This window comes from Salmo trutta, unplaced genomic scaffold, assembly GCF_901001165.1.
Source record: "Salmo trutta unplaced genomic scaffold, fSalTru1.1, whole genome shotgun sequence".
Lineage (NCBI taxonomy): Eukaryota > Metazoa > Chordata > Actinopteri > Salmoniformes > Salmonidae > Salmo > Salmo trutta.
The window spans coordinates 442900-455018 of record NW_021822597.1 but is presented as its reverse complement, the minus strand read 5'-3'; the positions used below and the strand labels follow the sequence as shown (position 1 = coordinate 455018).

Below are 12119 nucleotides of genomic sequence, written 5' to 3'. Positions count from 1 at the left end.
CCCTACTACAGTTTAACCAGCTCAGCTATAGACTACACCAGCATGACTAGTATCTATGTGGACCCTACTACAGTTTAACCAGCTCAGCAGTACTATTATAACTATAGAGCCAAAACCCAGGATAGAGGGGCTGAGTGAATGTGGTCTGGACTCTGTGGAGGAGGGTCACTGTGTCAGAGACACTGTAGAAGGACAGAGTACCTGCCTTGTGATCCAGGTACACTCCTACTCTGGAGGACTGAGGGCCTGATACTTCAGTCACAACATTATTGTGTCTGAAACAATAATAACCATCACTACAGCACAATAAACTCCAGGACTTGTTATTGTCTCCAAATCTATTATCTGACCCTGTTCTGCTGATGTCTTTATATGAGACTGCTGTAATAACATCACCACTCCACTCTACCTCCCAGTAACAGCGCCCAGTCAGACCCTCTCTACACAGAACCTGGTACTGGTTGGTGAATCTGTCTGGATGACCAGGATATGGTTGGACTTGGTCTGTACAGGTCACCTTTCTGTTCCCTTCAGACAGAGAGAGGAGTGTGCCTGCTGTGTTTGGGTCCAGTGTGAGCTGACAGGAATCTGGGAGAAGAGCAGAGACCAATGAGGGGAGTCAGAACAATAAGTTAAGTCAGATACTGTATCTACCCTGTCTTTGATTAGAGCACAGCAGAGATCAAACCAGAGAAACATGAGGAGTCAGACAGATACCCAGTCTTTGATTAGATCTACTATTGTTATATATTTCTAGAGGGATTGTTAGGAGTGGCAGTAAAAAGAGACTGTTAGTTACTTCACTATAAAGAGACTCACATTGTAACAACTGTTCTCTGGTCTTGGGCTCTGGAGGCAGAACAACCTCCACTATATTCACTACAGACACACAAACACATTGACAGAGAGAGGGAATGTTATCATCATACCATATTCCACATGTATATGACCAGTAGGGAACTTTCAATGGTCTAAAGTTGATGTTCTGATTGTTTTCAACACACCTGTAGTGGAGATCTTGGTCCATTCTCCTTTAAGGAAGTCTTCTAGTTTCTCTCTCAGTTCAGACACAGTCTCACTCACATCTCCAAAGTACTGAAGAGGACGGACAACGATGCTGGGTAAGTCTGAAGATACACTGATACTGGAGAGAGACTGATAACTCTGGAGAGAGAGAGACAGAGAGAGAGAGAGACAGAGAGAGACAGAGAGAGACAGAGAGAGAGGGAGAGAGAGAGAGAGAGAAAGACAGAGAGAGAGAGAGAGAGAGAGGGACAGAGAGAGAGAGAGACAGAGAGAGAGACAGAGGAACAGAGGGACAGAGAGAGAGAGGGACAGAGGGAAAGAGAGAGAGAGGAGGGACAGAGAGAGAGAGAGAGGAGGGACAGAGAGAGAGAGAGAGAGGAGGGACAGAGAGAGAGAGGAGGGACAGAGAGAGAGAGAGAGAGAGAGGAGGAGAGAGAGAGAGGGACAGAGAGAGAGAGAGAGAGAGAGGGAGAGAGAGAGAGAGAGGGACAGAGAGAGAGAGAGAGAGAGAGAGAGAGAGAGAGGTACAGAGAGAGAGAGAGAGAGAGAGGGACAGAGAGAGAGAGAGAGGGACAGAGAGAGAGGATAGAGGGACAGAGAAGAGAGAGAGAGAGGGACAGAGAGAGAGAGAGAAAGGGGACAGAGAGAGAGAGAGAGAGGGACAGAGAGAGAGAGAGAGAGAGAGGGACAGAGAGAGAGAGAGGGACAGAGAGATAGAGAGGGACAGAGAGAGAGAGAGAGGGACAGAGAGAGAGAGAGGGACAGAGAGGACAACATAATGATTGAGATCAATAGTTTCACATGAAGTTAATTTCATATCACATGTAACAAGACAGTTTAGTTACCTGGAGGAAATGGATGTGATCCTCTGTGTGTGAGAGCTGCTCCAGCTCAGTGCTTCTCTTCCTCAGCTCAGCTATCTCCTGCTTCAGTTGCTCCAGGACTCCTTCAGCTTCACTCACTTGAGCCTTCTCTTGGGCTCTGATCAGCTCCTTCACCTCAGAGCTCCTTCTCTCAATGGAGCGGATCAGCTCAGTAAAGATCTGATCACTGTCCTCCACTGCTGCCTGTGCAGAGCGCTGTTAAGAGAGAGAGAGAGAGAGAGAGAGAGAGAGGGACAGAGAGAGGGACAGAGAGGGACAGAGAGAGAGAGGGACAGAGAGAGAGAGAGAGAGAGAGAGGGACAGAGAGGGACAGAGAGAGAGAGGGACAGAGAGAGAGAGAGAGAGAGAGAGGGACACAGAGAGAGAGAGAGAGAGAGGGACAGAGAGAGAGAGAGAGAGGGACAGAGAGAGAGATAGAGAGGGACAGAGAGAGAGATAGAGAGGGACAGAGAGAGAGAGAGAGAGGGACAGAGAGAGAGGGAGAGAGGGACAGAGAGAGAGAGAGGGACAGAGAGAGAGAGAGGGAGGGACAGAGAGATAGCAGTTAGTTAATAGTATCTCTACTTGCAAATTCATCTTCTGCACATCTATCACTCCAGTGTTTAATTGCTAAATTATTTCGCCACCACAGCCTATTTATTAACTTACCCCCTTTATCTTATTTGCACAACTGTATATAGACTTTTCTATTGTGTTATTGACTGTACGTTTGTTTATTCCATGTGTAACTCTGTGTTGTTGTTTGTGTCAAACTGCTTTGCTTTATCTTGGCCAGGTCGCAGTTGTAAATGAGAACTTGTTCTCAACTAGCCCACCTGGTTAAATAAAGGACTTGTTCTCAACTGGCCTACCTGGTTAAATAAAGGACTTGTTCTCAACTAGCCTACCTGGTTAAATAAAGGTTTCATTAAAAAGTCTGGCAATAACTTAACTTTTCATTATTTAGACAGACTCCTCTAAATAATAAATATAATAAAATAAAAACAGTTAAATGCTAAGTACTATACATAGGTTTTATTTAAAAAATAACAATAGAACCTATTTAGTACTATAATGGTATTTACTAACATAATATTATTACTATAATAGTTTCTAAAGGGGTTCTAGGCTACCCTACCCTAGAATTAGGGTTCAGGATAAAATAGGTTATACGTAGGGTTAGAGTTTCTGTACAGATTTTTACATTTACATTTTAGTCATTTAGCAGACGCTCTTGTCCAGAGCGACTTACAGTAGTGAATGCATACATTTCATTTTCATTTCATACATTTTTTTTTTCTTCGTACTTGTGACATCTGCTGATGTAAAAAGGACTTTATAAATACATTTGATTGATTGTTAGGTTCAGGGTATTTAAAGAGATAAACTGTATGGGTTTATATCTCTCTTGCTCCTCCCTGTGGTCTTCTGTGGGAACTACATACCTCATTCACCACACTTGATAGGCTCATAATCTGAGGTAGCAACTGAGTCAGAGCTACAAATCAATGAGCTCCACCAATCCATTAGGTTTACAACTCAGTGAACCTGCGCAGCATTCTCTCTATTTGATGTCTACGAACCAACAGATTACAACGATTATCATATTACCCAGCAGCCATTTAGACACAAATAAAAAAGGTTATTTCTTTTTATTCTTTCTTCTGACTGTTTAAATCGGCCACATCTTGAAAAAGAGAACAGGGACATGCGATTTGTTGAGAATTTACACCTTTTTTTATATAAAAAAATAAATATATACAGTTAACCATGACCAGAACATGTTTAACGTTTGAAGGCTTTGCGCCAACCATCCATGTCGGCTATTACAATCTATAACCAGGTGAACAGTGAGCTTCCTCACCAAGTAGCTGTAACCTAGTTAATAATAAGTTACCTGAGGTAAACCTACAAGGTTAGTTAATAATCAGTTACCTGAGGTAAACCTACAAGGATAGTTAATAATAAGTTACCTGAGGTAAACCTACAAGGATAGTTAATAATAAGTTACCTGAGGTAAACCTACAAGGTTAGTTAATAATAAGTTACCTGAGGTAAACCTACAAGGATAGTTAATAATAAGTTACCTGAGGTAAACCTACAAGGATAGTTAATAATAAGTTACCTGAGGTAAACCTACAAGGATAGTTAATAATAAGTTACCTGAGGTAAACCTACAAGGTTAGTTAATAATAAGTTACCTGAGGTAAACCTACAAGGATAGTTAATAATAAGTTAACTGAGGTAAACCTACAAGGATAGTTAATAATAAGTTACCTGAGGTAAACCTACAAGGATAGTTCATAATAAGTTACCTGAGGTAAACCTACAAGGATAGTTAATAAAAAGTTACCTGAGGTAAACCTACAAGGTTAGTTAATAATAAGTTACCTAAGGTAAACCTACAAGGATAGTTAATAATAAGTTACCTGAGGTAAACCTACAAGGATAGTTAATAATAAGTTACCTGAGGTAAGCCTACAAGGTTAGTTAATAATAAGTTACCTGAGGTAAACCTACAAGGATAGTTAATAATAAGTTACCTGAGGTAAACCTACAAGGATAGTTAATAATAAGTTACCTGAGGTAAACCTACAAGGATAGTTAATAATAAGTTACCTGAGGTAAACCTACAAGGATAGTTAATAATAAGTTACCTGAGGTAAACCTACAAGGATAGTTAATAATAAGTTACCTGAGGTAAACCTACAAGGATAGTTAATAATAAGTTACCTGAGGTAAACCTACAAGGATAGTTAATAATAAGTTACCTGAGGTAAACCTACAAGGTTAACGCGGGCTGGAAGAGAATTACTTCAAAACCACAGCAAACAGCTGGGATATATAGTAATATTATATATATAATATTATATCACTGGGCTCCTCTGTGCTAACAAACCCTGTGTACCACCCCTCCCCTGTTTAACCTTGAATTTCGTTCAGAAAAACACTTCCACATTTAGCAAAACGAACCAACTCTTTACGGATCTGTTCGGTGGTAATAAACGGAGGCAGATTAGACACCACTACTCTTGTCGAAATCAGCACCAACACCCCCCCCCCCCTCACATAAATCATACTGGTAACTAGCCGGGCAACAAGACTCACCTTTTACATTACCACAACCCCCGCCTTGTTCATTCTGGATACAGAGTGTATATGTTCCTCTCCCACCTGTTCACCGACCAGGATCAATAATTCCTCCACACCATTCTGGATACAGAGTGTATATGTTCCCACCTGTTCACCGACCAGGATCAATAATTCCTCCACACCATTCTGGATACAGAGTGTATATGTTCCTCTCCCACCTGTTCACCGACCAGGATCAATAATTCCTCCACACCATTCTGGATACAGAGTGTATATGTTCCTCTCCCACCTGTTCACCGACCAGGATCAATAATTCCTCCACACCATTCTGGATACAGAGTGTATATGTTCCTCTCCCACCTGTTCACCGACCAGGATCAATAATTCCTCCACACCATTCTCCACAACGCACCTGAAGAGACAGCGTTTCTTCTCCACTCGGTTGAGGACATCAAACTACCCTACTCCCTCCTCAACTCTAACCGATAAACAGCGGAAACCAATAAACAAACCCTCCCACCATGAGAAAATACATTTGGAAAATAGGCAAAAGAATAGCTGCTTCTTCACGAACCACAAAACCTCACATTACCAACTTCTTCTTCTTCTATGGTATAATGGAGGTCCTCAAACCAACGTTAAAGGAGCATGGCGCCACCTACTGTGCTGGAGTGTGTTCAATCACGGTTTACACCATTTCTAAATCCTCCTACCTAACTCAGTACTTCTGAGAAAATAAAAAAGATCCCTAGTAACTTCTAATAGACCCTCCCCCATCCCCCAAATCCCTTCCAAACCCCCATCCAACCCCGTCCAACCTCAATGACCCTACACTTCAATCTTTCCCTCTCTTCAACATCCTTACAACAATATACCAACACATGCTCCACCGTTTCATTGGCAATACCCTCCAGACACAAACCATTCACATGCTGCCAACCAGATGGAAGGACCAGTTCAATGTACAATGTCCTAAGCACAATCAAGTAAACACCACCTCTTCCTTCCTAATCTGACCTTTGAACCTTGGTCCACCGACCTTTCTTTGGAGGGCATATAAATGCCGTCCCTTGTGCTCAGACTCCCATCTCTTCTGCCACACATCTATCAAAATGGCTCTGATCTCACATTTGGCCTCACATCTACCCAGTGGAACATTAATATATATTATATCTTGTTTTAAAGTTATTTTAGCTAACTAGTCTACAATTTCATTCCATTCCACACCTGAATGTGCTGGGACCCAGCAGAATCTCACTACTAGACCCATTCTCTCAATTCTCCATAATAACATCTATACCTCCAATAGTAGGTCACTCCTAATAGATTTACCAGATGATAAACTATTCAATACAGACAGAGAATCTGAGGATACTATAATTCCAACAGGTTGTACGTCCTCCACCCACTGGAGGACAACTATTATCACCAACAGTTCAACTGAGTACACTGACAGTTCATCTGTTAGTCTTCTACATATCTGCACATCACATTCAGGAAGGTAAACACCTGCTCCTGTGTGCCCACTATCTGGCACCTTGGATCCATCTGTGAAAAGAGGTAAAAAAAGCATAACAACTTCTACCAATGTAATTGTCAACCAGTTTCCCTTCATCACTGACTTCTGACCCAATCATTTCCTTTTGTCTACCAAGGTTAGATCAACAACAGGATCTGGGAGTAACCATGGAGGAACATCCCCTATCACCACAGAAAGGGCCAACCTCCAACTCCCTGAAACTACTCTCATCAGCAAGCTTTCCAACTGTCCAACCAAAACCACTGCCTTGTCTACTAGTATATTCCCAACAGTCATCTAGAACAGTAGCAGTGGGATGCTCAACCTCACAGCCTTTCAACCCAATAAGCTAATGACAATTTATTACGTCGTATATCCAAAGGCATCTCACCTGCCTCAACTGGACTATAATATAAATCCATGATATTTTGGGATACAAAATGGGAAAAGGGGAAATTATGATAATACTAAAAAACACACTTCTAACTAACCCTACACTCATTAAAACCCACTACCCCATTCCACTACTTTGACCCTATCTGCTCCTGCACCAGGCCAACTAACCCTACACTCATTAAAACCCACTACCCCATTCCACTACTTTGACCCTATCTGCTCCTGCACCAGGCCAACTAACCCTACACTCATTAAAACCCACTACCCCATTCCACTACTTTGACCCTATCTGCTCCTGCACCAGGCCAACTAACCCTACACTCATTAAAAACCCACTACCCCATTCCACTACTTTGACCCTATCTGCTCCTGCACCAGGCCAACTAACCCTACACTCATTAAAACCCACTACCCCATTCCACTACTTTGACCCTATCTGCTCCTGCACCAGGCCAACTAACCCTACACTCATTAAAACCCACTACCCCATTCCACTACTTTGACCCTATCTGCTCCTGCACCAGGCCAACTAACCCTACACTCATTAAAACCCACTACCCCATTCCACTACTTTGACCCTATCTGCTCCTGCACCAGGCCAACTAACCCTACACTCATTAAAACCCACTACCCCATTCCACTACTTTGACCCTATCTGCTCCTGCACCAGGCCAACTAACCCTACACTCATTAAAACCCACTACCCCATTCCACTACTTTGACCCTATCTGCTCCTGCACCAGGCCAACTAACCCTACACTCATTAAAACCCACTACCCCATTCCACTACTTTGACCCTATCTGCTCCTGCACCAGGCCAACTAACCCTACACTCATTAAAACCCACTACCCCATTCCACTACTTTGACCCTATCTGCTCCTGCACCAGGCCAACTAACCCTACACTCATTAAAACCCACTACCCCATTCCACTACTTTGACCCTATCTGCTCCTGCACCAGGCCAACTAACCCTACACTCATTAAAACCCACTACCCCCATTCCACTACTTTGACCCTATCTGCTCCTGCACCAGGCCAACTAACCCTACACTCATTAAAACCCACTACCCCCATTCCACTACTTTGACCCTATCTGCTCCTGCACCCGGCCAACTAACCCTACACTCATTAAAACCCACTACCCCCATTCCACTACTTTGACCCTATCTGCTCCTGCACCAGGCCAACTAACCCTACACTCATTAAAAACCCACTACCCCCATTCCACTACTTTGACCCTATCTGCTCCTGCACCAGGCCAACGACCTGGGAGGACGGGACACCACCACTCAACACACCCTGGAACTCTTCTGAAGTCAAATCTCATATGACCAAATACTTCTCTGGTTCTGAGCTCTTCTCCACACCTTCTACCTCACTTAACTCTCCCTCATTTCCATTTCACCTCCAGAACTCAGTCTGGCGCACGGCTCTCTCTGTTTGCTCTTGAATTATAACATTTGAAATGTCTCTATTCTTTTGAAAATAAATGTTGTGTAAAGTTTACTGTTCATTCATGATCGTTTATTATCTCACTTGCTTTGGTATAGTAAAGATATGTTTCCCATGCCAATAAAGATCTTTGAATTGAATTGAGAGAGAGAGAGCTCCATGTTAATGTATAGGGGACATGAGTCAGTCATGGTTACTCATGGTTATGTGATGAGGTAGCCCCCCTTAGGACTTCAAAATCAGTATCGGCCCAATGGGGAATGTCCTCGTGAAGTAATGGTCAAGATGTTGGTTTCTCCAGCCGTAGACCTGGGTTCATATCCCGTCGGTACCATTAAGCAGTCTGATAGTGGGATTGGAGAATGTCCCCGCTATTTCTCTCTCTCTCTCTCTCTGATTGGAGGAGACAGGTAAAATGGTATGTCTCCTCTGGTCAACAATACTCACCTTGAGAGACTTCACAGCTTTTTGGAGATTCTTCAGCTCCTTCTCTCTCTCCTGGAATCTCTGCTGGACCTTCCGCTGACTCATCCCCAGCTGCCTCTGTGGAGAATCATTCTTCAATGAGCTATCAAGCTTTATTAGTCCAGTAGATCAATAGTATAGTAATGTGACATAGGGCCCATAGAGAGGAAGGTCTAAAAAATGGATGGTCCATTTACTAAATGATATTTATTTGTTGCTATGTGAATGATTATAGTTTTTATGGTAGGACTACATGTATCAACAGGTTGAGACTGAACTTTGGACTCATAAAAGGCCATTCAGAATGATAATAGTGTTTGACATTATAAAATGGTGATACATCTGGAGAATCTGGGTTAACATATCAATATACTCAAGGTTTGTGTTCATATTTGTTCTGCTGAGGATCCATTTCATTTCAATGATCTCATATTCAAACAGCCTTAGTTCCTACTGTATCTTTAATTCTTTGTTTATCAGACAGTCACCAACAAGTTGTTCTGGTCTTACCTGTTTCTCAGTCCTCTCTGCTGCAGCTGACACTGTATCATGGCCTTTATGTTCATCCATCACACACTGATAACAGATACACTGCTGATCGGTACGACAGTAAACCTCCAGCAGTTTGTCATGATGAGAGCAGATCTTCTCCTGTAGTTGTGCGGTGGCTTTGACCAGCTTGTGCTTCTTGAAAGCAGGAGATTCGTAGTGAGATTGGAGGTGAGTCTCACAGTAAGAGGCCAGACATGCCAGACAGGACATGATGGCTTTCTGCTTTCTGGTCCCAGTGCAGATATCACACGCCACATCTCCAGGTCCAGCATAGCACAGAGCAGGAGGGGGAGCAGCCTGGAGTCCTGTCTTCCTCAGTTTCTCCACAAGCTCAGCCAACATGTTATTTTTACTCAGCGTAGGCCTCGGACTGAAGGTCTGTCTGCACTGAGGACAGCTATAGACCCCTTTCAGAACATCCTGATCCCAGCAGCCCTCAATACAGCTCCTACAGTAACTGTGTCCACAGGGGATGGCGACTGGTTCCTTCAGTAGATCCAGACAGACAGAACAACAGAACTGGTCCTGGTCCAGCAGAACTCCCTGTTGAGCCATTTGGACAGTTGTTCACTCTCACACAGACAGACGACACAGAGACTCAGATCAGTTTCGTTTCCTCAGAAGAGAGTTTGTGAAGGGGGATGGACTTCCTGGTTCTGCCAGAGGGGTGGGGTTAGAGGGAGGGAGGGGTTAGAGGGAGGGAGGAAGAGAGAGAGGAACTGCATGCAACAGCAAGAGGGAGACAAATAGTCTTGTTCCTTGGTTAGAGCCCTTAACATGGAATAAATGAAATAATGAATCTTAAAATGTGAGTTATCAGAATATAAAGGGTAACAGTTTCTATGAAGTACATATTATAATTATTTTAATGACCTTTATAATGCCTTATAATACACGTATGTGTTCTAATAAGCAATAAGGCCTGAGGAGGTGTGGTATATGTAAGGATTGCGTACCTGGTGGCAGTGAAGTCAGACGCAGGAGAGCAGAGATAGGTAATAGCCGGAGCAGTTTAATACAAAACGAACCTACATGGGAATAAAACCCGATGCGCACCAGTAACAGAGTACAAGCACTTACAAACAAACAATTCCACACAAGGACATGGGGGGAACAGAGGGTTAAATACACAACAATTCATGATGGAAATGGAAACCAGATGTGTAAGAAAACAAGACAAAACAAATGGAAAATTAAAAAAGTGGATCGACAATGACTAGAAGACCGGTGACGCCGACCGCCGAACGAGGAGAGGAAACGACTTCGGTGGAAGTGGTGACAGTATATGGTTAATATACAGCACCACGGCTAAGTGCTGTTTTTAGGCACCACGCAAAGCGGATTGAGAATTATGTAACACTTTCACAAATATACAGTAACACGGCTAAGTGCTGTTTTTAGGCACCACGCAAAGCGGATTGAGAATTATGTAACACTTTCAAAAATACAATCAAATAAAAATGTTATTGGTCACATACACATATTTAGCAGATGTTATTGTGGGTGTAGTGAAATGCTTGTGTTCCTGGTTCCAACAGTGCAGTAGTATCTAACAATACACCCTAATGTAAATGTCACTGGTGTCGTAGGGTTTAGACCAAGACGCAGTGGGAAAATGTACACTCATCTTCTTTTATTAAAGGACAAAGAACAGGCCAGTAAGGCACAAAGCTATACACAGCAACAATCTGCCACAAAACCCCCATGACAAAACAAACTCCTAATTATAGGACCTTCAATCAGAGGCAACGATAACCAGCTGACTCCAATTGAAGGTCCAACCCCAATTAACTAAACATAGAACTACAATAGACAAGACAGAACATAGAAATACACTAACATAGAACATAGACTAACAAACCCCGGACCACATAAACCAAACACCCCTCTACCTAAATACATAGCCCGAACCACATAAACCAAACACCCCTCTACCTAAATACATAGCCCGAACCACATAAACCAAACACCCCTCTACCTAAATACATAGCCCGAACCACATAAACCAAACACCCCTCTACCTAAATACATAGCCCGAACCACATAAACCAAACACCCCTCTACCTAAATACATAGCCCGAACCACATAAACCAAACACCCCTCTACCTAAATACATAGCCCGAACCACATAAACCAAACACCCCTCTACCTAAATACATAGCCCGAACCACATAAACCAAACACCCCTCTACCTAAATACATAGCCCGGACCACATAAACCAAACACCCCTCTACCTAAATACATAGCCCGGACCACATAAACCAAACACCCCTCTACCTAAATACATAGCCCGAACCACATAAACCAAACACCCCTCTACCTAAATACATAGCCCGAACCACATAAAACAAACACCCCCCTGCCACGTCCTGAACAAACTACAATAACAAATAACCCCTATTACTGGTCAGGACGTGACAGTAAAAAGTAAAGGAATTAAGAAATATAGAAATATTAGGATGAGCAATGTTGGAGTCCTGGAATATAAATATATATACTGTGAGTATATACTGTGTGTATATGTGTGTATATATATATGTGTGTATATATTTATATACACTGCTCAAAAAAATAAAGGGTACACTTAAACAACACAATGTAACTCCAAGTCAATCACACTTCTGTGAAATCAAACTGTCCACTTAGGAAGCAACACTGATTGACAATACATTTCACATGCTGTTGTGCAAATGGAATAGACAACAGGTGGAAATTATAGGCAATTAGCAAGACACCCCCAATAAAGGAG

General features: G+C 42.7%; 1 protein-coding gene and 1 long non-coding RNA gene across 2 annotated transcripts; both read right to left on the bottom strand.

Annotated features, from left to right (window-relative positions):
- Nucleotides 1–16: 16 nt before the first annotated feature.
- On the bottom strand, nt 17–10189 carry LOC115182861 (tripartite motif-containing protein 16-like). Its single transcript, XM_029744265.1, has 6 exons — nt 9327–10189; nt 8799–8894; nt 1872–2105; nt 1005–1164; nt 820–879; nt 17–588 (listed from the first exon to the last, which is right to left on the bottom strand). Exons 1-6 carry the CDS (start codon nt 9921–9923, stop codon nt 68–70), a joined length of 1668 nt encoding a protein of 555 aa, XP_029600125.1. The 5' UTR covers nt 9924–10189; the 3' UTR covers nt 17–67.
- Nucleotides 3528–5093, bottom strand: LOC115182864 (uncharacterized). The gene is made up of 2 exons (XR_003873904.1): nt 4672–5093; nt 3528–3797 (listed from the first exon to the last, which is right to left on the bottom strand). It is a non-coding gene; the product is annotated as an uncharacterized LOC115182864 (long non-coding RNA).
- Nucleotides 10190–12119: the final 1930 nt, after the last annotated feature.

What these genes read in the sequence shown, in the direction of transcription:
- LOC115182861 (XM_029744265.1), bottom strand. Translation starts at nt 9,923, where the DNA reads ATGGCTCAACAGGGAGTTCTGCTGGACCAGGACCAGTTCTGTTGTTCT. An exon ending in ATCACATCCATTTCCTCCAG is followed by an intron (nt 1,165 to 1,871) that starts GTAACTAAACTG and finishes CTCTCTCTCCAG; the next exon opens with AGTTATCAGTCTCTCTCCAG. An exon ending in GACCAAGATCTCCACTACAG is followed by an intron (nt 880 to 1,004) that starts GTGTGTTGAAAA and finishes GTGTGTCTGTAG; the next exon opens with TGAATATAGTGGAGGTTGTT.